Source organism: Cucurbita moschata, unplaced genomic scaffold (assembly GCF_002738365.1).
Source record: "Cucurbita moschata cultivar Rifu unplaced genomic scaffold, Cmos_1.0 Cmo_Scf00003, whole genome shotgun sequence".
Lineage (NCBI taxonomy): Eukaryota > Viridiplantae > Streptophyta > Magnoliopsida > Cucurbitales > Cucurbitaceae > Cucurbita > Cucurbita moschata.
The window spans coordinates 5,605,240-5,631,778 of record NW_019268519.1 but is presented as its reverse complement, the minus strand read 5'-3'; the positions used below and the strand labels follow the sequence as shown (position 1 = coordinate 5,631,778).

Here is a 26,539-nt window from a genome sequence, read left to right as displayed (position 1 = left end):
AAAAAAAAAAAAAAAAAAAACACAATCAACTCAATAACATTTTTTAACGACACGACAGTAACAAATTTCATTAACGACACAAAGATATTTGACAATTGCGAAGCTCCGAGACAGATAAAGATGAACTCCTCAACCCAAATGAATCTTGTTAAGAAAAAATTGGGAAAAATTGGGTTCAATTTCCGGTGGATAACTAGGGTCATGCATTGTCTTGAATTGACTTGCTTGACTATGCTTATCAATGGTGTTCTAAGCATTGTCCTCCCCGGAGTAGTAACATGTTTTCTTATAAAGGTATTGAAACCTTTTTCTAGTAGACCCGTTTTAAAAATTGTGAAGTTGATGGCGATACGTAATGTTTTATAAGGGTATAGAAACTTCTCTCTAGTAGACGCGTTTTAAAAATCGTGAGGTTGATGACGATACGTAATGAATTAAAGCAGACAATATCTACTAGCGGTAGGCTCGATATCTTACAAAAGAAATCCGGTTATAAGCGGTAGCCCAGACTATACGAGTCCACTCCATAAGCTGCTTCTGTGACCCAAATAAGCAATATGAGCAAAATTTTGGTGGGGCTACTCTGAGAGGGGTGGGAAGATTCACTCGAGGAAATAGAGCAATTTTTGCACGAGTAGAATGTTGGTTTTGAATCTTTATTGAATCATATCCAAATAAATAACTGAAGTAGAAAGATACACTCACAAGACACTTTGTACTAAAATACTCAAACTACCATGCTTTTTGACTTCTTGAATTGAACACAGTTTATGGCTATTTAAAAAAATAAAAACACGAACCATTCTTCTCTTAAAAATGTTCAAGGGTTATCAAGTTTTTAATGCTTGAACTACCACGTCCCATAAGTTTAACATGATGCTTAACGTTCAATTTTGAACAAATCGAGTTTATTGACTCATAAAAATTTAGGGATGGTAAGTACCAAGGTAAAAATACCTGATAATAAGATGTTTCCTCTCACATTTACATGAGGTCAAATTTTTTATTTTAGCAACGTAATGAAGGATTCATCTTGGCGTTATCGTTTTCATAACCTTCATCGATGACAAAAAAGAAAAGTCTTTTTCTTTTTTTTTTTTCTTTTTTGTTTCTTCTCATTTTTCTTCATTATTGTGTTTTGCATGGTTGACTAATTGATGTGTGCAAATGAAAAAGTAGCCCAAAAAAAAAAAAAAACATAAAACATCTCGACATTAAATATATCAATGTGTTTGTTTGTTTGTTAGAGTCTAACCTTATTTGGTCTACCAATTGATTTCTACATTTACTTTTCCAAGCATATTCTAATTATAACAACACAAAACGTACCAAACATGAAAAACTTAACATATGCTCTCCGACATAACATGGTCAACTGCCTTACGTACCTCACTTTTACTTAAAAATTAATATATTTTGAAAAACTTTAGTATTATAAAATACTCGATAAGAAATCAACTCAAAGAAAGCTGATATCAAATGATAAAGAATCAGCCCAAGAAAAAACTCTGGCACCAAATGACAAAGAATCGTTACAAGGGAAAGTAAGATTTGGATTATCTTATTAATATTTTGACGCAATAACACTTGTTTGAGAATCGAATCACTCCACAAGCTAGATCGATCATGTCCAACTTAAATGATTCTAATCATGGAATCTAAACTACGTAGAATTGCAAAGTTCGGATTATCTTGTTAATCAAATATCTCAAGGGTTCATATCATAACTTCACTATTGGAGTCGAATAATACAAACACATGCAAATATGTTAGATGTTGAGACCTCTCTTTTATTAACATTTCCTTTTTTATCATATCGTCACACATGACCATATCATCACTCTCCTCGTAGTCACATCTTCAAGTTTATACAAATCTCATAATCATACGTATGCATGAGACCATCAATTGGTAAGACGTGTAATATAATTCATAATGTAATCATTACAACTATTTCTTTTATAAACATGATCTCTCTCATGCCTAACGTACATTCATTATCTAAAATTATGTCTAGCATTGTTTCATCATACCACGACATAGTTTATATGCATACATCATAAACATTAAATTTTCAACAAAAAGTCAGGAGCGTAATAAGCATCATACTCATCGTAATTTGTATTAAAAAACCACAACACACAATAAACAAGATATCTAACTAAGCATATTTCGGGTCTTTTTTATTGTTTTAATTCGCAAATTCGAACCCTAGTCTTCATTTTGTAATAAATTTGGACAGTATCGTTCTGTAATTCATCTTCGTTTTCTTTTAATTATGGTGTTGTTTTTAAATCGCGCAAAAAAGTTGATAATGTTAATCGAGCCTAAAGTCATGTAGCAAAGTAGAAATCTTATACGTTAGGTTTCAATTTTTTGTCAGAAATTCTCAAAAAGTTGGTTGGTTTATGTCCCTTTTTTAATGTCTACACTTGTTGGTACCAAAACCAAGTTTTTTTATTTTTTATTTTTTATTTTATTTTTATTATTATTATATTTCATAAAAAATAATTTACCATATATAATAGAAATTTTAATTTATCCGAATGTCCATTATAGAAATATTGATGAAAATATCGACACGCGATATATATATATATATATATGTATATATATTATTTTGTTTTAATTTTATCTCATAAATATTATTATTTTTTTAATTATAAAGCATATATATTATTTTTATTTTACTAAAATAATGGAATGAATAAGGATTGAAGTATTATTATTATTTGAAAATGTAATATTATATAAAATAAAAACATTTTATTGCATATTATTTAGCAAAAAATTATAAAAATGTATTTTTTTACAACTTCCCAAGACTACGGAAGCCAAAAGACAGATCATTAGTTTGCAAAAACAACTAATAAATTTGTCATTGATTCCAACTAACAAAGGCTTTTGAAAATGATTGATCAATTTAATACAATATATGTTTCATTTTAATTTAATTTAATTTATATTATATGCTTTTTCTTTGATCTCAATGCTTTATTTAAATATTATATGAATTTATTGCCGCATGTTCTTTAGTATACACATGGATACAGTTGGAATTTGACTTCTAATATATATATTTTTTTAATTTTTGTGATAATTAAATGTTTCGACAACAAGATATAAACCGTAAATTAATTGTTTCTCACCTCTTTATTTTACCGTGAATCCTTTGTTTTTACGGTGGTGCTTTTAGATTGACTTTGACTTTGACTTTATTATGGTAGGCTCGAGTAATTTCACGGTTTAATGGGAGAAACTAAGTCGTTGGTTCAATTTTATTTGAGTTATTGAGGTAAGAGAATCACACTCGATGTATATGTAGTTTAACCGTAAATTTAAATTTTGAGGGGAACGAGGTTGTCTACAAAACAAAGAAAACTATACACTAGTCTCGTATTTGCTGCATACACTTCGATGCTTAAACCCACAAAGTAAAAATGGAGGTTTAGAGATTGAAACTCATGCCTTCTATTATAAAAATCTATTTATTTAAGTGTTAGGGTAAATTGTTTTTTTTTTCTTTCTTCTGAATTTGTTTAGAAAAAGGTTGAATCGAACTTCTCTCTAGCTCACTGGGTGGTGTGCGTGTGAGGTGCACACTCACATGTGCTCGTTTGTCCTCTCTTAAGATATCAATGTCGATAAAAATGTGAGATATCAACTTTATGGAAATTTCAATGAAAATATCTATGGCAAAGGATATTATTTTAAAAATTTTAACATTTTTTTCTTCTATTTTCTTATGTTTCACTAACTTGATACAATGGAAATATCAAGTCGTCTCTATGTTAACAGATATTGTTCGCTTTGGCCTGTTATGACTATCGTCAATTTCAAGGCTTTCTCTATCTGTAAGGGCGGCTGACAACGATACATAGCAGCCAAAGCAGACAATATTTGCTAGTGGTAAATTTCAACTATTAATGGTATTAGAACCAGACACTAGGTGGTGTGCCAGCGAGGACGTAGGGTGTCACAATCGCACTTTGATGGCAGCGGACTTGCGATTGTGCGACACTCACTTCCAAGCAAAAAGTGAGTTAAGTCTATTCGTTCTTGTGTCGCGTACGGCCAAGCGACGTGTACTCGAGCCTCTGGCTCTGATTCTAGGATTATGAAGGCAATATTTGAAAAATTGAAATTGGTGTTATATGTGAATGTAAGCAAAAGGCAACAACAACGGCTTACTGCATATAACTATCGGGTAGGGAGAAGTTGACAACTAGTAATATTCTCCTATAGTACATTTTGAGGCATTTCATGTCTGGCAGGCTTAGACATAATTTTTCCAAAACGTCATAGATAATGGGTTTGGCTTGTCATGGGTATGCAGCCAATGGACAACACGCCCTGGACGAGCATGACTGTGACACTAGGCTCCCACAAAGGTAGATTGTGAGATTTCACATTTGAATCGTTACAATTGATATCGAATCCATGAACACGTATACATGTGAAGACGTCAATAAAAATTGAATCCCATGGCTTTACAAGGCAAGTTAGTGAGAGAGAAAAAAGGGCAAGTTTTGTGATGTTTACAACTTTTTTTTACACGTAAAAGTAAGCACATGAATATTTTAGTATCTTCCTCTTCTTTATAATAATTTAATGCGTTTGTTATAATTGAACCAGGAGGGATGAATTTATTAATCATATTAACATATATGGAAAAATATTTCAACCCCTTTCCAAAAAATGGAGAACTAAAAGTCCCAAAAGTCGTAACTGTTAATCTATTACTTTTATTGACATACGACCATTTATATAAGAAGAGTAGAAAATTTTCATCCCATAATATTTACTGTTGTGTGACACTCAGTAAATGAGTAGTATATGAATGAACTAAGACCGTATCCGAATGTGAGTGATCCTAAAATAGGATGATTGAGAAGAATTGAGAGTTGTTACCTATACCAACGAGGTGCACTTTCTTTTTCGATAGCTCAATCATAAGAACTTTATAGTTAAGCGTGATTTTATAGGATATATGTGAGTTAGGACAAAGAACCCCGAACCCCTGTTGATTGGTCCGTGGAGATAATCTTCAGTTTTAAAAGTAAGGAGTAAGTAATGTGACGAAGTCGCTGGAGAATATTGGGGCTATCATGTGTCGAATTTGGATTTTGAATCATGGGTAATGGGCGTTACACATCTGTTAGAGAGGAGGACGAAACATTTCTTGTAAGTGTGTGGAAACCTCCCTCTATCAGACTCATTTTTGAAACATTAAGCGATACGTAATGGATCAAAACGGACAATATCTACTATTACATAATCGGTACTTAAAATTTGAAACATAAAACGAAAGGTTTAAGATTTTATTAGAGAAACATTATATATATTTGTGTATGATTGGTTGGATAATGATGCAATTATGCAAGAAATGATGATGGTGATGATTGATTTGCCTTTCCTTTTATTCCCTTTGACAAATAAGCTTTATGAATAAAGAAATGAGGAAGAGAACATGGCTTGGAGAAACCACAACTCTCTTTAACTTAATTTTATAATCAATGCCACAAATTTCACCATTAAACTAATAAAAAACTTAGTTTATAATCACTTCACCTACTTTTGTCGCTTCTAAGAGTAAAAACTATTACGACTCATACTTAGAATTCGGATGGCCCCGACATTCTCCTACATCTCATGCGATATGGTCATGTTGCCTGACTATCCCCAAAGACCAACATAGATCCTTTCAACATGTTTTGTTCTCACTTTGATGTATTTTAGGAAAATTTCTAGGAGGTCATCCAACATAAAATGGCTCAAAACAAAACATGTTTTAATTCTAAAGTTCCTTTGATATAGGTAATAACTTTCAATTATTTTAATTATTTCTTAATCATCCTATGTCACTTACTACTAAATTCTGCTCATCTTAATTAAAAAAATAATAATTTAATTCGTTTACGAGCGATAATTGTGTTCGTAGTTTAAATTGATAAAATTGAAGTCTTTAGTTTGCACAATTATTAATTTATTTGCAATTCTCAAATTAGACGAACTAAATTAACTTTTTCTCTTTTAACTTTTATTTAAAATAGTCCGACAAATGAATGATCGAGTAAAGACAATATCTCTATAAAAATATGGTAATTTTTTCAATAACAATGATTTGATGGGTTGTCGTGAAAAATTGTCATTGCACGTGACACTCTTTTTGTTCGGTAGTAGATGTTGGGGCAAGTTTAAGTCTTTTGAAGTTGGAAGAGTTCATTAAAGACAAGATAGCTAGCTTTGGATAGAACTAGTACGGAATTTAGATAAAAGTTTATGCTAAGTAAATGAAAAATTACATTGTTAAAGAGTAGTTTGAGGTAAATATTTTTTTTGTGTGCAAAATTATGGCATTTACCTATCAAGGGTATGGATTAATTGTATGTTGGCCAGCTAGGGTTCATAGTCATGGATTGGCCGACTAGGGTTTCAATTTTCAGGACCACAACTTAGTTGGTCATATTCGGGCTTGGTCACAAGCCGATTGATCAATGCTTGCCGGTTCGAGGGCAGGACACATGCTAGTTTCTCCCCCTCATTTTTTTTAAGAACTATTTTGGATAGGACACACCAATGTATATGAACGACGTTACAAATGATATCGTATATACTTTTCAACTTTTACGTATGAGATACCGTGTAAAATTGAATTCATATTAATTTTAAATATAAGAATTAATCCAACTTTAATTTTCCTTTACTGATCTCAATTCCCTTTTGACAGTACGAGTTGAACGATATCGTCACCAGTATTCAATATTGGGTCATTCATAGTAGTACTATACGTTATCTATTCGTTGCAGGTTGGTTATTCGTCTAGGTTTAGCTTACGATGTTTTTGGAAGCCCTCGTCTAAATGAGTATTTTACAGCTAGACGACAAAAAATTTCATGAATAACGAGGCGTCTTGATTCTTTAGAACAACTCGATGAATTTTGAAGTTCTAAAATTAATCCAATTTTTATACTTAAAATTTATAATTTAACCTAAAATATTATATGAAAAATGTAAAGGAATTATGGGTTTCCATACTTGCAGTGAGAAATGAGAGAAGTGAGAAATTTACCTTACTCTTGGAAAGGGCCGTCACTTTCATTCAATACCTTTTTCTCTTCTCTCTTCTTCTGCAAGAGATGTGATTTCCAAATAGTTCTCCGCCCGAAATCTGAGGAACCAAGGATTTGCACCGCCGAGGAACATCGCAAATCCGTTCAAATCTAATGGAAACAATTGATTCAATTACTGGTTTCTCTAATCTTCTTCAACCTCCAGATTTCTCTCAGTATGTTGAAATTGATCCGACTGGCAGATATGGAAGAGTATGCCCCCCCTCTCTCTTTCTCTCTTGTGTTCATCCGCTCTGATTCTGATTGTTTTCTGTTCTTTGTTGCAGTATAATGAAATCCTCGGCAAAGGAGCTTCCAAGACAGTGTACGAATGAATTCAGTTTCTCGTTCGTCTCCTTTGCATTTTTGTACTTAGCATTGATTTTCGGAATTTTTTTTTTGGTTTCGATGTTTTCGGTCTCTATTTGACTTTCTTTCACTTACATTTTCCATTTATTTCGAGAATTCGATCTCTTCTTCTTGTTTGATTTTTGTTTTTTTGGTTCTCTTTTTCCGATTTCCGCTCTTGAACCGCATTTGGTTTAGTTAATTTGGATCAGTTTTTGGAAATGAACATTCGATTGAGGTTTTTTATTTTCTTTTGTTTTTGTTGCAGTTACCGAGCGTTTGATGAATATGAAGGGATTGAAGTTGCTTGGAACCAGGTCAAGCTCTGTAACTTCCTTCAATGCCCTGAAGATCTTGAGAGGCTATACTCTGAGATTCATCTTTTAAAAACATTGAAGCATAAGAACATTATGAAATTTTATACCTCATGGGTCGATACTGCAAATAGGAACATCAACTTTGTTACTGAAATGTTCACCTCTGGGACTTTGAGGCAGTAAGAATGCTTTTGAACATTCATTCTCAGACTCTTCACTTTCTACAAAAAGGCCTTATTCCTTCTTGGTTTCTGCTAAATTTTTGGTCGGTTCTCTTCATACAGATATCGGCTAAAACATAGGAGAGTTAACATTAGAGCAGTGAAGCGATGGTGCAGACAAATCTTGAGGGGTCTTCTCTATTTGCATAGCCAGAACCCCCCTGTGATCCACAGAGATCTCAAGTGCGATAACATTTTAGTTAATGGTAATCAAGGAGAAATTAAAATTGGAGATCTTGGTCTTGCTGCTATTCTCCGGAAATCACATGCTGATCATTGCGTCGGTATGATTATCTTCTTCAAATTCTGTGAAATTTTGGTTGAAATGAGGATTGATCGAGATCCTGTAACCAATTCTTCATCCATTTCATCTTTGGCTTTCTGATTCTTAATGCTTTTCCAATGAATCTTTTTCCTTGAATTGCTGGTGAGTTCTTGTGACAGAAGTCTGTTTGTTAGATGCTTATTATTATTGTTGTTACAAAACAGGGACACCAGAGTTCATGGCTCCTGAAGTATATGAAGAGGCTTATAATGAATTGGTAGACATTTATTCTTTTGGGATGTGTGTTTTGGAGATGGTTACATTTGAATATCCATATAGTGAATGTAATCATCCTGTTCAAATCTATAAGAAAGTAGTTTCTGTAAGATCTCCCTCTCTATGAGCATATACTTTTCTTTAATCCATTATGTCCTGGACGAAAAAGTTAATTCCTTATCATGCTTTCTACTTGTAGGGCAAAAAACCAGATGCCTTATATAAAGTGAAGGATCCAAGCATGCGGCAATTTGTCGAGAAATGCTTGGCACCAGTCTCTTGTAGACCTTCAGCAAGAGAACTTTTGAGTGACCCTTTTCTCCAAATTGATGATTGTGAAAGTAAGTTACAACTTTCAGGATGTCCGAGAGAACTCGACGGTATTGCTTTTACTACAGCACACCCTTTCCTTGAACGACAAGGAAGTTTCAGCTCGATTAATTACCGTTTGGAGGCCTCAGATGAATGGAGGTGTCATTCGGTTCAGACTGAACCCGATGGGTTCGAACTTTTTGAGAATGATGATGATGACCAATTGGAAAACCTTGATAACAGTATTAAGGGGAAGATAAGAGAAGATGGCAGCATTGTTCTAAGACTTAGGATTGCAGATAAAGAAGGTAGTGGCATATTTATTTCCTCTTGTCTTTGGTCATGGAATGCTTGCTTTCTATTAAGAGCTACAGAAATGTTCACTTGAAAAAATGTGGAATATGTGCAGGACGGATTCGAAACATTTACTTCCCGTTTGACACCAAGAATGATACAGCATTAACGGTTGCTACTGAAATGATAGCAGAACTTGATATTACCGACCAAGATGTGATCAAGATAGCTGAAAAAATTGATGGGGAAATTGCTTCCTTGGTACCGGAGTGGAAGTCGGGGCCTGGAATAGACGAAACACCTCGTATCTCTTACGATGGTGACTGTCAAAGCCACGACGCTGCTAACCATTCATGTGATCATAGTTTGATAGGGAATAACCAAAATGGAGAAAAACTCTATCAGATTTTAAACTTAAGCACAGTTGAACGTGCTTCGGTGCACGAACTTTTCAAGCAGGACTCCCTCAAAGCTGATCGGCCTCCAGAACCTGTGGTAGAGAGTCCACCAAAAGTGTCAAGCCAGCATTATCAGCCAAACTCAGTCCTCCTTGAAGATCCAGCTCTTGGTTCTCATAGTTTTAGGCATAGCCATTCTAATCAAAATTTCAAGAAAATAGGCCAGTCGATCATTGTTGGGGATGACAAAGAAAAAATACTAGATAAAAATGCCATTGCAAGAACTTCACTCAGAAGCTTGCTGGGTTCCCGATCGCTGTCTACAGTTCCGTCCTATCGTGAAGATAAATTTGCATCCCAAATTCATCGAGAAATTAGATGGCTATGGAATTGAGAAAATTTAGAGAGATCAGTTGGAACTTCTCTTGCTGCCCCTCTAGATAGCAACAAACAATTGAGGATGCAGCTGAAAACATGGTTTTTATCAGATAAGACTGAAGGTTGAAATCATAGTTGGTGTGAATAATGTCATTATAGCTGCCCCGTTCGGATGTCCAAAGGACCCGAAATTGCGAGGCGTTTGTTAGAATCTTCAACTGCAGAGTATATTTCAAGAGTTCATATTACAGGCACATTGCCTCCATACACTCTACAGACCAACTCTCTACTCATAGATGCTGTTTTTATGTTGCACAGAAACATGTAAGTTACTCTCTTCCCTTCTGAACTTCTTACTCTTACAGTCATACCTTTCTTTCTTCTTGATCATTGCTCTGCTTCACATGATATTACAAATTATAATGGTTATTCTCTTATATACAATGAAGAAAGGTGCAAGTTTCACTTTAGCTATAACTAGCTTGGTTTCAATAAAACTTTGTTCATTATCCATGAGATTTAAGGTTGGATGAGTTTGACATGATTTTTCAGTGGAAAGTGAGAGTGTTTTTAGTTGACTAAAACCAAATCTTTTGATGATTAGTTCTGCCCTTTTCTTTTATTTTTATTTTTTACTTTCTTGCTGGAGTGCTTTCCAATCAAGTATTTGGATAAAAAGCACTCTTGCAAACAGGATTGACTTCAATTCAACTGTTAATGTGCATTATTTTTCAAACTATGGGGTCCCAAAGCTGCTGATCTGAATACAAGTTGGAAACTTTAAGTCCAAATTTGTATAATTTTGCTATGGAAATTGTATGGGGGAAAAAACTACGAAGAAAAAGATGTGAATGGACGAAAGCTGTATTGAGTGGTAGAGATGATTGGAGTACTTGTCAAACGTTACATCTTTTAGAGGAAAAAACTTAAAAAGTCCACTCTTCTTGCATATATTTGCTACCTTTAGTTGGATGCCAAAGTTTATGGCTCAATAAATTTGTAATGGCCCACTTTTTCATTATTGGTTTTAAAAAATATTACCTACTTTGTTATTGTTCATTTGATTAGAGAACGTATTAAGTATTTACCTAAACTAGTCGGTATTTGAGCGTAGGTTCGGGGAGAACACATTAGAGATTTTCCTAAACTAGTATGTCATTGAGCATAGGTTGGTTCAAGGCTAAACCAACTACTTTGTTGATCGATGTTAGAAGCATTCAACTTGAAATGTAACCAAGTTTTAGGGGAAAAAGTAACCCTAAAGATTTGGGGTTGGGGGGAATGGTTAGCAACGATCCTTGAATAGGTTTTTTCCGCTTGAGTTGGATTAAAAGCTTGAAATGTATTGAATAATATTGATTTGAACAAAAAAAATTTCAATCAAACTAGTAGTAGAGACTAAACAAGAGAGAAAATTTTAGATTCGACAAAACATGAAAATTAATCATCCTATTGTTTAGTTATAAATAGTCTTTATTATTGATAATGTTAAAAACATGAATATGACATAAGAAATAGATTAGTTTGAATTGTAAACCTAAGCACATCCGACTGAATTATATTATCAATCAAAATATCAAAGATCCGAATGTTTTATTTTAATTATTTAATTTTATTTTTTGAGGTGGCACTTTAAAATAACTTTTTTTCTCCCCTATCACATTCTATCTCGGCTTCTTATAATTCGGATTTACTTTTTCTTAATTTTACGTTCTAAAAATTTTAAAAATTTAAATCATGGAAAGCAGTAATTTGAAAGGTGTGGTAGGTGGCCTGTCCCTCTCAAAGCACGCACGTTCAATTACCAACACGATTTCTGCTAATTACTTATTTTTGTCATTAAACACGTTTTAAAAAATCCCATAAATTATTTTTAATTATATTTAATAATTCTCAAACGTATTCCACGTTCTTCTAAATTAATTAATTTAGAGATGATCCAAAATTTTATTTACAATTTAATCAAAATGAAAAAAATGAAAACGAAAAAATATATTTAATTATTAATTAAATTGGTGATAATTATGGGAAGTGGTTAAATGAGTTGTTGTTTTGGAATTGACCAAACATCAAAAGTAAGAAATCTTTGGTAATGGTCCAAACAGAATTTAACAAGAAAAGAAGAAAAAAAAAAAAAACAACAAGGGGTGGCAGTCAACGACACGTTTCCAAGAACATCTTCTTCAAGACCCAACTTGAATGCACAATAAAGCCTAGCTAACACCCATATATATATACTACTAATAATAATCACTTGTTTTAGCCACAAATTGATTTAAAATCTTCCTTTTTTTTGCTTTGATTTTCCACTTTAATGCCCCATTTTGCTGACTTACCCTCTCTCCATTCCCACTATAATTTAATGCGTTCACTCTATGCTTAGGTTCATATGGATCGAAAAAAAAAAGTGGGTAAGAGAGATGTCCATTTAATGTATGAAAGGGATGAGATTTTTTTTTCCGTTAACTAAACGGTACATCAACAAAAATTTTGAAAGTGTTTCGTGAGTTATTCTACCAACAATGACACCCCTATAGGAAAACGAATCTCACCATAGACTAATGTTCGATCTATCTCCTTTGCACGTACCACTGGAAAACGCTTTGACATGGGTTTATAGCTAGCGATAGGAATCGAGAGCGAGGAAGAAAACAACTTAAAAACTACGATTCCTCTTATTACACAAAATTCCAATGGTGACGGCAGCAGATGAGCTCTAGACATTGTTTGGGGAAGGCGACCAACAAAGTTGATATCATAAAAAAAGAAAATAGGTCTAGAGAACGAGAGATCAATTTGTTAGATAAAACGGTAAGGATAATACAGTTACAAGGTGTATGAATAGTTATTGACGTTAATATTAAACGAGGATATACTAATGTTAGTTCTTGCCATAGTTTATCTTATGAGTTCCAAGTCCAGGAGAAGAGCAAAAAGCCCCTGGTGGGATAACCAACAACCATTGGACATTCTATGTTTGTCATGCTTATGTTGAGAGTCTCAGAGACCAAGAGAAGATCCGTAAGCGAGATAGCCCATAAGTAATGCCTCGTTTCCATGTTCATTATGAAGCACATTTATGCACATTTATCTCCAGCAGGTCAGTTAGCAGCTAGTCCACGTTCATATCATCATTAGAACGATGTAGAGATTAAGTATGGGAGAATGTCACAATCCATGATGTGATTGTACCCCTAAGAAAGTCATATAGGATGATGACTACTTTTAAGTGGGGGAGTGTCACAACTATAGTATGGATACAATAGGTTGTGACCCCACACGTAGATAGATAGGCAGCAACATTCAAGTGGTGTCCATCTAGCAACGTAAGAGCCAAGACAAATAAGTGTCATGATTCAACCATGGAGGAAGGTGCATCATCCAACATACCAAAAAGAGTGAGAATTAAAACAAAGTTGAGGAATAAGCAAGATTGGAAGGAACGATGACGATAAGAGTATCGAAGACCAACTTAAAGATCGCCAGGTAGGGCTCTAGGCCATAGCCTCAAAAGTTTAGTCTTTTATGAGTTTTGAAATCCGGTTCTAGAGTTACGTCTATCTATCTGAGAGATGAAGGCTCATCAAATTTAATGTCAATTGGACACTCGACAGATGCTCCATGGGGCCTATGATCGCCCGCCAAGATCATGTCTACATCAATCAAATTAAATATGCTCAAAATGTACAATAGAGGGAGGAATAGAATTAGCTCCCCGCTACCCTCTGGCCTTGTGACGTAAGTGAGCTTACCTATGGCAAATACGTGTGTCACGGTGTGGGTGAGCATCGTAAGATCAGCATTTTGGATGTCTTCCTTTGAAAATAGACTTTTCAAGGACAGTTTTAGATTGCAATGGGTGTGCTAACATTGTGCCCTAGCCCATGAGTCAAAGTTTGATATATGAAACCATGCTCTAATACTTGACTTGTAAATGACTATGCATGAACACACGATGATCCATGCCTAAATAGTATCTAGATGGATGAATGTTTGAGATCTCTGATGATAAAGATGACTCTTGGGTCAATTCTCGATAAGTGTGATCGAGCAAATAACAAGGGTCAATAACATCGCAAGATTTGAAATGACTTCGCAAAGTGTGGACAGTGTTGTGAAAACCACGATGGTGAGATGAGATACAACATTGTATTGAAAGGACCTTGTCCTAAAGGAGAGACGAGGTCGAGTCAAATGACTTGATCTAAAGTAGAGGCAAATCAACTAGAGTCACAATGAGTGAACATGCACGTCAGCCAATATAGAACTCCAACAAACGACAAATACTTTATGAAAAAAATGGAAAAATGAGAGATTAAAAAATTTTATTGACATGTAATTTATACGTATATACTTTTTTTCTTTTACATATTTGAAAGAGTTGGCTTTTGATTAATGGTCGGAAAGGGCTTACTCATTGTAACGACCCAAAATTTTCTAAAGAAGCTACTGATAAAATAACAAGAGTTGTTGATCAAGCTGGTCCTTCAACCAGAGTTGTTGATGGAGCTGACACTTCTGGTCAATCACATTCTTCTCAAGAGTTGAGAATGCCTCGACGTAGTGGGAGGGTTATAACTCAACCCGATCGTTACTTGGATTTGGCAGAAACTCAAGTCATCATACCTGATAATGGCGTTGAGGATCCATTGACCTACAAACAGGCAATGAATGATGAAGATAAAGATCAGTGGATTAACGCCATGAATCTTGAAATGCAGTCGATGTACTTCAATTCAGTCTGGGAACTTGTAGATCAACCAGATGGGGTAAAACCTATTGGTTGCAAATGGATCTATAAGAGGAAACGAGACCAAACCGGTAAGGTACAGACCTTTAAAGCTCGACTAGTAGCAAAGGGTTTTACCCAAAGAGAGGGGGTGGACTATGAAGAAACCTTCTCTCCTGTTGCTATGCTTAAATTGATTAGAATACTCTTGTCTATTGCCACATTTTATGATTATGAAATTTGGCAAATGGATGTTAAGACAGCCTTTCTAAACGGCAATCTTGAAGAGAATATCTATATGGCTCAACCAGAGGGGTTCATTGAACAGGATCACGAGTAAAGGGTTTGCAAGCTTAAAAGATCCATTTATGGGTTGAAGCAAGCATCTCGATCCTAGAATATAAAGTTTGATACTGCGATCAAATCTTATGGCTTTAAACAGAATGTTGACGAACCTTGTGTTTATAAAAGGATAGTCAACTCTACAATAGCTTTCCTGGTGTTGTACGTTGACGATATCCTACCCATTGGAAATGATGTGGGATTTCTGACTGACATTAAGCATTGGCTAGCGCACAATTCCAAATGAAAGATTTGGGAGAGGCTCAGTTTGTTCTTGGAATTCAAATTGTTCGGAATCGCAAGAACAAAACACTAGCATTGTCTCAGGCATCGTACATCGACAAAATGTTGACTCGATATAAGATGCAGGACTCCAAGAAAGAATTATTACCTTTCAAGCATGGAGTTCATTGTATTTCTCTCTACTCAACGTTATAAAACCCCACTGGAGTTTTAATCCAAGTGGGAGTTTGTTGGGTTTTATGTCCTAAAACTCATAGTTTGTAAACAAAAAAAAAAAAAAAACATATTCTATTTTCAATAGAGTTATTATTGTTGTTTATTCAGTAAAGATTGTTATTGAATAAAGTGAACTTTACGATCATTAATCTAAATCCAATAAACTAAGAACACTCTAGCTATAATATGATTACTTGAACGATATGTAGAGACATAAGAGTGGTTCAAGTTCAAGTATATAATTAAAATGATCTATAGTATAAGGATAAGGCTGAGTACCTTATTTATTCTGGGGACACTATGGATGCGGCCCACTTTTGTATATGATATAAACAATGTGATCACTAAATTGTACATGTGGAGACATGTGAGTGGGGGCATCCTATGCAATGAGTATTGCATAAGATCGAACCATGAAGAAAACCACTCTCACTTTATAATGTCGTTTACTGTTGAGACTAATTTTCTTTTCATTCGATAACCTAGGTAACTCGGTTTTAATCCTGAGCTAACCATGAACTTCTGTTTATTTGGAATTATCCTTAGATTTGCATGGGTGAGAGTGGCTCTAATTCGCCGACTCAATAGGCCTCCCATTTCAGGGGTAAGACTGGGTGAATGGCTGGGAACGTGGGGTGCAAGATGGAATTCGCTCCTACCCACTTTTAGGGATAGAAGAGAGGTAGTTCCCTTAAGCACTAACTCTAGGTCTTGAACAAGGGGCCCCACGCTCTCATTGGCCTGAGAGGGATTCGGTTTACTGGTTGGACCACAAACCAATTGTTGATTAGAGGATCAGTGAGACATAAGGAACAAGAAGTAACTTTAGGGGTAAAACGGTAAATTGACCTAGCTCTAGTTACGAACAACCTGTGAAGGATCGACTTACTGATCATGGTTATATCAAATAGACAAAAATATATCTATAGTGAGGGGAGTGCAACTACTAGGCTATAGTGGAGTGTCCTAATAGTTAACGAATGTTGGTTAACAAGGTTAATGAGTTTAACCGGTTAATCTTGGATCGTTGGAGCCCATGATCTATAGGTTCATTAGGTTCCTCTGCTGGCTCATATCGGACTAAACCATAGAACAGTGTGACGAGTGAGTTCGAAGTGTTCGAATTCAAATTAGGGAATATGCACTACATATATACGATATATTTAACCGCATTTTTGTTTTATTTATGAAATAAACAAAAGAGAGAATCTTAGATATTTAAATAAGATTTAAATATCTTAATCAATTATGTGTCGGAATTGATTGGGATTGGCATTTGAATTAGTATTAAATATTAATTAAATAGTTTAATTAATCATTTAATGTTACTTTAATTTGAAATTCATTATTCAAATTAATTGTTGAATTAAAATGAAGAAAGTCAAAACGTTGACTTTCATCTAATGGAAAAATCCATGTTAGTGGAATTTTGAGGTGTCAAAATTTTGTTTAACCAAACTTGCATGTTTGCCAAATAAACCCCACAAGTTTGAGTGTTAAAATTTGGTTAACTCAAACATGCATGCTTGCCACATAATCCCAAACATTTGAGTGGAAATTTAAGTGTCAAAATTTGGTGATCTCAAATTTACATGAACATGCAAACATGACTCTTTAAATAATGTGATCAAGGTACATGGAAGGTCTTCTTTTTCTTGGTGAAAAACCACGAGAAAAACCTCTCACAAACACTCTCTTCACATATACAAAATTCCCTCCCAAGTTTAGTCACTCACCGGATTCCACAATCCCGTTCTAATGCCGGAGGATAGTATAGAAGACACTAGTGGTGGTTCAAAACTGGTTCGTGAGGTTAAGGAGTTTGAACTACAAAAGGTCAGTATCTAAACTCATTAGATTTTAATACCTATGAACATGCTAGTTATTTACTATAATTGATGTTCTAAAAGTGCCTAAGATCCAAATTGCTTCCGCATGTGTTATATTAACACCATCAATGACCTCTCCATATGTCGTATTTTGTGGTTGTTTGACGTGTATAATGTTAAGTTATTCTAGGGTGAAAGCTATGTTATGTTATGTGTGATACTACAAGATGTTTATATTATGTCATGTATCTTGTGGTGACTCTCCGGTTGTATGATGCATGATACCTCAATATGATATGTCGTGCACACTATGTTAGTATGTTCTCTTTAGGCTTATGAAATATTGTCAAGCTAAGTATGTTATTCATGAAAGTTATGTTTATGAAAGAACCGAGGTATGACCCACATCATACATATATGTCATGATTTAAGGCTATGAGGATTTCGTGTATTTTGTATGTCACATGCATTATAATACTTCCTCCTTACGAAGAGTAAGGATGCTTACACCACAATATTATGTACACAATGACATTATGCACAATTCTTTCCCCCTGCGATTTTTCCGACCGTGTGAGTGTACACTAATCGAATGTTAGGTCTATGAGGTACATATACGAATCTACTTGGGGTTCATGTGCGCGTATGTGGACCGTGTGTAGAGAAGTAATGCACATAATGATAATAAAAAAATAGGTTCCAACATCATTGCATGTTCAAATTCTTTCAATTCTTAAAGCAATCAAGAGCGTACATGATTTAGATCAATGACTCAACAAATTTATAAAACATGTGGTCCGTCTTCTCACAAAAATCTTCCAATAACATTATACAAAAAATATAACCCAAAATAGGTGGAGAGAAGGCCATGAGGCTAATAATAGAAAAGGTGAATATAGGGTGAGAAAGAAACAAAGAAATGGATCCCGAAGAGGAAGCAAATAACAAAGAAAATCCGATTATGATGGGCCATCCAACAGCCCCAATCCAACATGGGTATGGGTATGGGCATGGGTATGGGTATGGGTATATAAAGGCCAGCAAGGGGAAGGGGAAAGACGGGAAAGGAAGATCAACACAACCGAATGCTATAGCTCCACAACACAAAAATAAGGACATTATGGCGGTGTGTTGTGGTGGACATAGCCATATTGTAAGTGCATTCTTTGGCGTAGTAGCCATCTCCCTTCTCCTTCTACTGCCCGTTCCTCAGGCTCAGGCTCAGGCTCATGCGGCTGATCCCAACGCCATAACAAAAGCCAACCCATTGGTCAGCCATGGCGGCCAAATGCTGAAGGGAAATATTAACCTTGCGCTGGTGTTCTACGGTCAGTTCGGGCGCATACAGAAGAACACACTCAGGTCTTTCTTGGGGTCCTTGAACACCAATGGCCGAGTCGGGGTCGGGGGTGCCCCACAGGTATCCTCCTGGTGGCGCATGCTCAGCTCTTATAACCCCACCGCTGGGAATATTAATGTGAAGGTGGTCAAACAATACGTGGATCCCCAGTACTCTCTTGGAAAAATTATGACCAAGGATTTCATCAAGATTCACGTGCAGAAAGCTGTGGGTGAGTTCCCTGGTGCGGTCACCGTTATTGTTGCGGCTAGGGACGTGACCGTGGACGGTCTGTGCATGGGGAAGTGTGCAGAGCATGGAGTTATTGACGGGGCGCCCTACGTGATTATTGGGAACCCTATGACCGAGTGCCCAGGAGCATGTGCATGGCCTTTCCACAAGTCTGACTACGGCCCAGCCGGCGCTGTTCTGAAGCCACCAAGCGGGGACGTCGCGACCGACGCTATGGTGATATCACTGGCCTCGGGGTTGGCCTCGGTGGTAACCAACCCGTTCAGCACTGGGTTCTTCCAGCTGGGGCAGAAGGCGAGCGTGATTGAAGCCTCCACCGCTTGCCCTGGGATGTTCGGCAGTGGAGCCTCCCCTGGGAACACTGGGAAGGTGTTAGTTGACCCTCTCAACGGAGGCGCTTACAATGTGGTTGGGTTAAGGGGCAAGAAGTTCCTTCTTCCTGCTCTTTGGAACCCCAAGACGGCGTCGTGCTGGACTGTCATGTGAACCCCCTCATTCACTCCACATTAAACTCCCATTCTTTTTTCCTTCTCTTAACAAAACCTCAAATAAAAACTATTCATTTCTTTCTTTTATGTTCTCTTTCATGTTTATGCATTTCTAACCACTCTCAACTTTATTCAACGGAGTACAAAACGTGTGGAAGGGTGATTGATAGGAATTAAATTTTTTATAAGAATGAAAAAAAGACTAATCTACAATGTTGAGTAGTTGGTCTACTACTTAGTAACACAATCCTAACTAGCGTCACGCTTAGCTCAACGGTATCGCACGGGAGAAGAAAGGGAAGTGGATGATCCTCAACACTATATCAACTCATGTTGGCTAAGGAGTAGAAAGGGAAGTGGATGATCCTCAAACACTATATCAACTCATGTTGGCTAAGGAATCTATTTCCTTCATCTTGGGGTTATGAGGTAGTTCTCTACGTCTCTAGGTTAGAGTGGTTTTAATAGGGGCTATAACTTCTAGTTTCATTCAAACGTGACTTCTTTTGTTTACTCAATTATAAAATTGAAGATGGTACTTAAAAGTTTGGAACAATTAGAAAATTATAAAAATTGAAAATGGTACTTAAAAGTTTGGAAAATTAGAAAATTATAAAAATTGAACGTGATTAATCGACAACACATTTACGTGCCATCAGTGTTAATATTGCCAGCCATGTGTGGGACGATGAAAGAAATAACTAACTGTTTAGTCCTTCTACATTTTTGAGATGGGGAAAATACGAATTCCTGTCCAATAAATGAAAAAGGTTTTATTGATCTTTCATTTTTGAGTTTGTAGGGTTAAGCACCGAGCACAATCATTAAGAGGGTCTTCTATCTAAAACTAACCCAGTCTGTACAAGGGTACACCCTAGACTTAACTCAACGCTACTACTTATCATTCAATGGGAGCACAATCATTCAATAAACACCCAGAGCGCAGATGTAGTCAAACAAGCTCATCGGGGCAATAAACACCCAGAGTGCCACATAAGCTCATCGGGGCAATAAGCTCGTTTGCCTGCATAACATGATCAAATATAAACATTCCACTAAGGTATCAAATCCATAGTATGTATAACTAGCTTCCTAAGTATAGGAAATTTTCGGGGATCTAGCCACTCGAAGTAAATTTCTCTGGCATATATGCAATACCAAGCGAACCTTACTAGTATTCTTCTCAATTATGTGTGGTTACTTACCAATCTGCTGCGTGCTTTCTCGAGCTTGATTTATAGGAATAGAGGAGTCCAAAAATTATGAAGTCTCTCTACCGGGACACCTTATTCACAATAAAATAGAATTATTTTTTAAATCGAAAATTGGCAACCCACACTTCCATGTGGGGCCTCCACGCACATTGCATGTGAGGTCAGGGTAGCATGCAAGCAAGGACGACCTTCGAACCCTGGCAAACGTAAACTGATAGAATTTTTTATGGGTGCAACACATGGTGTGCAAGGATTGGTAGAAAGACATCCGGTTGGACCATGGTTTGTCGGGTCACCTCACGAGCGCAAGTCAATTTTCAGTTCGGGTGTATTTTGGGTCGACATTCGAGTAACAGGTGAGCAACGCATGTCAGTGGTACGACATCAAGACGCTTATCCACTGTTTTCCCAACACGTGTTCACCCTTGGTCATAAACACGCCTCTCCTCTCTTCCGTCGTCGCGTGTTCGTTGCTGATTGTCTAAAACCAATATTAATTTTCAGATTCCAATCAAAATCGCGATTGTCTAAAACCAATATTAATTTTCAGATTCCAATCAAAATCGCATTTCAAACCATTTATTTTGGACTTCTATATCTTCCAATCCGTAACTCGTATAAACTCGATTCCTTTCCGAAATTTCAAGACCTTTAGTTTACCTATTTAGAAATATTTTCCTAGTTCGAAGTTTGAAAGAATTTAAGTTTCTTACAAGATTTGAGTGTTTATCGGTTTTGATTTCTGACGCAATTTTTGGCCGAGTTTTCTCGCGAAACTTGCAAGAATCCTCCCCTAGAGTATTGTAGTTGAATATTAAGACCTAATCCAAAAAAAATTCATGGATCTAAGGCGGAATCCTAAAAGGAAGGCTCCGCAAATTTACTCGTGTTCTTGCCTGTTTCTCCACGAAATCGAACGATTCAAAACCTCATACTGCTTCTTAAGCTTCTTAAATGAGCAGTACTTTGGTGTTGGGGGATAAAATTACCCTTTTGTCGCTTGTTGACTTGGACCTAAATTTTTCAAGGTATTCTTAGCATTTTCCCCTTATGCATCGGTTTGAAAATTAGGCCCTAAAGCCTCTGATAAAATATAAGAACCCATAAAAGATGGGAGGAAACTTATGATATTGAAGTGTGAGTTTGTACTTGTTGTTCTCCCTTCCTTAGGAACTTTCGACCTCGAAAGTTGGCTGCTCCTGAAAGAGCTAGGGAAGGACTTCCTGACGTATCCTCGCGCTCCCTTGTAGCATACGGGATAGGACTTCCTGACGTCATCCTCACTCTCCGTTGTAGCATCGCTATCCTGATGGTTACCCCACATGACTTTGGCAAGGGGGATCTCCTTATTTCGCATTGGGGTCTCTTCGTATCGATTACCGATCCAATTTGAGTACCTCCACAGGATAGACCTAAATAGAAAACTGACAGTAGTTCCTCCTCCGTTGTAGCATCGCTATCTTGGTGGTTACCCCACATGACTTTGACAAGGGGGCCTCCTTATTTCGCATTCGGGCCTCTTCATATCAATCACTGATCCAATTTGAGTACCTCCATAGGATAGACCTCAACAGAAAACTGACAGCAGTTCCTCATATAAAATTATTGACTCTAGAGATATAGTAATATGGGGAAGACTAAATTGACACTGACAAAACTAGAAGCGTCCCGAAACGAGACAACTTCATGCTCAATACCGTTGGTGGCACTCGCTTGACATCTAAAGCTAAAATTTGGACTGAGCCTCCTCTCGAAATGGGAGAGCTTCATGCTCAATAACGTGGGTGGATACCAGCGTGTATTTTTGCAACATGGATATGTGGAAAATATTGTGCAGGCAGCGAGAGTGGGTGGCCTGTATGCTAGAGCCTCAATCCTCAAGGATCTCAAAGGGACCTATGAAAATGGTGCTTAGTGTCACGATCATGCCTGTCCAAAGCATGTTGCTTATGGCCGCATGACAGATGCCCTAGTCTTGCTTGTTCGGGTCGGTTGACAGGGACGTCAACCAATTAAGTGGGGGAGGATGTCATGGTCATGCATGTCTAAGGTGTGTTGTAAATGGCCGCATGACAGATATCCCAGTCTTGCTTGTCTAGGACGTGTTGTCAATGGTTGCATGCCCATTCCAAACCCCTTTTACATGCTTTCATCCTAGATAGGTCATGATGTCACGGTCATGCATGTCCAAGGCGTGTTGTCAATGGCCGCATGATAGATATCCCAGTCTTGCTTGTCCAAGAAGTGTTGTCCATGGTTGCATGCACGTTCCAAACCCCTTTTACATGCTTTCATCCTGTTAACTTCTGGCAATTGGGAGGAAAGCGTTGATGAAAAAACTGGCCGAAGGAAAATTTCTTCGAAGGAAAGATAACGAAAAGTAAAAGGAGAGAGATTTGCTGAAGACTGGACGATTTGATTTCCTTCTGTTTCAATACTTTAAATAACAACCTTAATCCTAAAAATGGAAAGTAGTGGGCAAAAACTTGCGCCAAAGTTGGCCAAAATGACCCGCCAAAAGTACGTTCTTCCATTCAATGGGGAGCGTTAATTCAAATTTTTGAAAAGTAAAAACAACTAACAAAATCTAAGGAAACCATAGTCTTTATTTAACAATCTCCTCCTAAAAGCTGTGTATATCTACCTTATTATTTGAACTCTGATCTTTGAGCGTAGTTCTTCAAATTTTATCCGCGCCAGGGACTTGGTGAAAATGTCTCCAAGCTGCTCCTTTGTTCGGATGAAATCAATCTTGATGAGCCCTCAATCAGCACATTCTCGTATGTAGTGGAATCTGATTTCTATGTGCTTGCTCCGGTCGTGCAGAACTGGATTTTTTATCAGGGAGATCGTAGCTTTGTTGTCCACATATAGCATTGGTGGATCGTTTTTTCTTCCGATGAGTTCTTCCATCAGTCGCGCAAGCCAAACCCCCTGTATTGTCATCGTCGAAGTAGCGATGTATTCTGCTTCGCAGGAAGACAAAACAATTACCTTTTGTTTTGTTGATTACCAGCAGATTGCGCCGCCTGAGAGGAAGTAGATCGTCCCGCTGGTGCTATTACGATCATCAACGTCACCGGCCATGTCACTATCACTGTAGCCGACTAGCTCAAGCTTCGTCATTCCTTGCGCTGTATCTCACACCCCAGCAACTGGTTCTAGCCACATAGCGCAGGATGCGCTTTACAGCCTGAGGTGTTTCCACAAATCTACTCACATATCCAACTGAGTAAGCAAGGTCTGGGCGTGTGTTTACCAGATAGCGCAGGCTCCCGACAATGCTGCAGTAATTGGTGGCGTCGACTATCGTCGTAGTGCCGGTCTTACTTAGTTGGAGCAGGGCCTCCATTAGCGTCCTTATAGGGTTACTGTCCGCAAGCCCAATTGTGTCCAACAGCTTCTTCGCGTACGCACTTTAGCAGATGGTGATGCCGGTAGTACTTTGTAGCACTTCGATGTCAAGGTAGTAGTTGAGTACGCCGAGATCGCTCATCTTGAAGTTCTTTGACATCTCCCTCTTAACCCTTTCGAGGACTTCCATGTCGACTCCAGTGATTATGAGGTCGTCGACGTACGCTCCCACAATTAGTCGTTGCTCGCCGTGGCTGTGCATATACATGCCATGCTCAGAGGCACAACGCTCGAACTTCAGTGACAGTAAGGTACTATCAAGCTTCGAATTCCAGGCTCGTGGTGCTTGCCAAAGCCCGTAGAGTATCTTGTGCAAGCGCAGTACCTTGCCCAGGTTGTCGTTGTCTAGGAAGCCAGAAGGTTGTCAGACGTAGACGGTCTCCTTCAGCTCTCCGTTAAAGAAAGCGGACTTCACGTCCATGTGGTGGACCTCCCAAGAGCAATGTTTTGTGATTGCCAGCAAAAGGCAGGCGAATTCTAACCTTGCCATCGGTGCCAATACCTCTTCGAAGTCCACATCTTGCTTCTAGACATAGCCCTTCACCACTAGATGGGCCTTGTGCTTCACAACTTCTCCCTTTTCGTTGCGTTTCAGTTTGAAGAACCATTTGTGTAACGATACACCTTCTGAGGAGAGAGGAGAGAGAAAGAAAAAAAAAGAAAAAGGAAAGCCCGCCGAAAATCTGAGATTTTTGGCGGGATCCACTCAGGCTCGTAAACCCTAGGAGTGGCCGCCTCCTTTAGGGAGAAGGAAGCGCCAGTGTGGTTCGGAGGAAGAGGAAGCCGACGCGCCACTGGAGAACGGACGAACGACGATGCATCTACCGGCGACAATAGCCCAGCTCTACGATTCAGACCGTCGGGACTTTCGGACGAGGAAGACGCAGTGCAGGCGTGGGTCGACCCTCCGCATTCCGCGAGACGTCTTAGCCAGCGTGCAGCCCTCCCGTTGCAGGCCGTGTTCGGACACCACCCGGAGCCTCATCCCCTTTGCGGCCCAAACTGGAGGCACGCCAGAAACTCTGCGCCGGAGATGTTCGTCGCAGCCATCGGCTTCTGCTCCATCGGCCGCTTCGCGAACCTCCAACTCGGCTAAGTGCGGCTTAGCAGTGTGGCTTGGCAACGCGGCTTGGCGGCTCGACATCCGAATAGTATACCGATTCCTAGGTTTTCGACCCTTCCGGAGCCATTCCCACCCTCGTTTTAACCATCTGAGGTCAGTATAACTCCATTTTTTACGAATAGCTTGCGATAGGGACAAACCTTGGTAGCTAGGCACGAGGAATAGTTGTGAAGGCGCTCTAAGTGTATCATGTTATCTTATAGGAGGTAGTTAGGAGCTGAAGTTAGCATTGTGGGCGACTTCGGCCAAGGCCAAGGAGGTAAGTAACCTTATTGTTGGCGTTAGTTATGTATGTATGTTGGTGCGTGCTCTGTGGCCCTTGCATGCACCATATGTTGTTGCTGTATGCTAGGCTAGATGTTTCTTGCCGTGAAATGCTATGCATGCTATGATTATGTATGTGATTCTTGCAATGAATTGCTATGTATGCCATGTTTAATAATATGATGTTGTGACACAGTTGGCTGCCCTGTATGTATGATGAGCTTGATTGACATGTCATGATTGTAATGAGAACCCCACACACCATGAATGAGATGACTTGTATGCTATGTTATGTTTTCTCAATGTGGACCCGGTTATGCTATGATATGCTTGCTTAATGTGGACCCGATTATGCTATGATATGCTTGCTTAATGTGGACTCGATTATGCTATGTAATGCGGCGAGGGGATGGAGCGTTGTATGTATAATGCCATGGAGGTAAACCTTAAGAACCTCATGCACGCTATGGTTATATACTTGGGGCACTCCTCCGTTATGCTACTGATTGTATGGATGCGTATATTCGATATTGTTCGCCACGATATCATGCACGCCCTCCTTTGTCCTTGGCGTCCGGTATTGTATGTCATACATACCCGACCAAGTCAGGCCCAGGGAGTTCGCTTGCGAGCTCGCCTGGTGGGCCCACAGTCACACACGTGGGCCATGCATGGGAAATTACCATGCATCCACCCCCGCCCGGACAAGGCAAGGGCCTAAGGCCATGGGAAGGAATGGAAGACAGACCTCTCTCTCAACTTCGTTCTTCTAACATTGTGCGGCATGTATGGTTATGATGTGCGACATGTATGGGTATTGTGTGTGACATGTATGTGTGTTGTGTCACTACAACAAATATTGGATTAGATAGCTTCCGAAAAATGCTATCATAGACCTTTTATAGCATTTTTCGTACGTCGTGACAGCCCATGTTATTAAAAGTCTGGAACTTTTTATAGCATTTTTGTATAGCTATAATAAATGTTATAATATAGTACCAAATATAGCTTATATGCAATGCTATGAAAACATTTTATAGCATTTTTGTTAAAGTTATAAATATGTAAACATAACTAAAATATTATGCTATCATTCATTTTTAATAAGCTATATTTATACTATATTTTATGCTATCATTCATTTTTAATAAGCTATATTTATACT

The 26,539-nt window shown here is 37.8% G+C and overlaps 2 protein-coding genes across 3 annotated transcripts; both read left to right on the top strand.

The window, feature by feature from the left end:
* Window positions 1-7,044: 7,044 nt before the first annotated feature.
* LOC111441166 (probable serine/threonine-protein kinase WNK9) lies at window positions 7,045-10,939 on the top strand. Of its 2 annotated transcripts, none has more exons than XM_023078119.1 (7): window positions 7,045-7,325; window positions 7,400-7,437; window positions 7,729-7,956; window positions 8,062-8,282; window positions 8,488-8,540; window positions 8,739-9,159; window positions 9,261-10,939. In XM_023078119.1, exons 1-7 carry the CDS (start codon window positions 7,227-7,229, stop codon window positions 9,935-9,937), a joined length of 1,737 nt encoding a protein of 578 aa, XP_022933887.1. In that variant the 5' UTR covers window positions 7,045-7,226; the 3' UTR covers window positions 9,938-10,939. The 2 variants fall into 2 exon arrangements, with proteins under 2 accessions (XP_022933887.1, XP_022933886.1); XM_023078118.1 differs by having other exon boundaries at window positions 8,488-8,645.
* A 7,260-nt stretch (window positions 10,940-18,199) lies between these two features.
* Window positions 18,200-19,357, top strand: LOC111434412 (protein EXORDIUM-like 2). Its single transcript, XM_023071874.1, has one exon. The coding sequence runs from the start codon at window positions 18,200-18,202 to the stop codon at window positions 19,355-19,357; it is 1,158 nt and encodes a 385-aa protein (XP_022927642.1).
* Window positions 19,358-26,539: the final 7,182 nt, after the last annotated feature.

Excerpts from the sequence above, each read along its gene's own strand:
- LOC111441166 (XM_023078118.1), top strand. The coding sequence starts at position 7,227 with ATGGAAACAATTGATTCAATTACTGGTTTCTCTAATCTTCTTCAACCT. Across the intron at positions 7,326-7,399 it reads CGACTGGCAGATATGGAAGA|TATAATGAAATCCTCGGCAA; the intron begins GTATGCCCCCCC and ends TCTTTGTTGCAG. Across the intron at positions 8,283-8,487 it reads ACATGCTGATCATTGCGTCG|GGACACCAGAGTTCATGGCT; the intron begins GTATGATTATCT and ends GTTACAAAACAG.
- LOC111434412 (XM_023071874.1), top strand. The coding sequence starts at position 18,200 with ATGGATCCCGAAGAGGAAGCAAATAACAAAGAAAATCCGATTATGATG.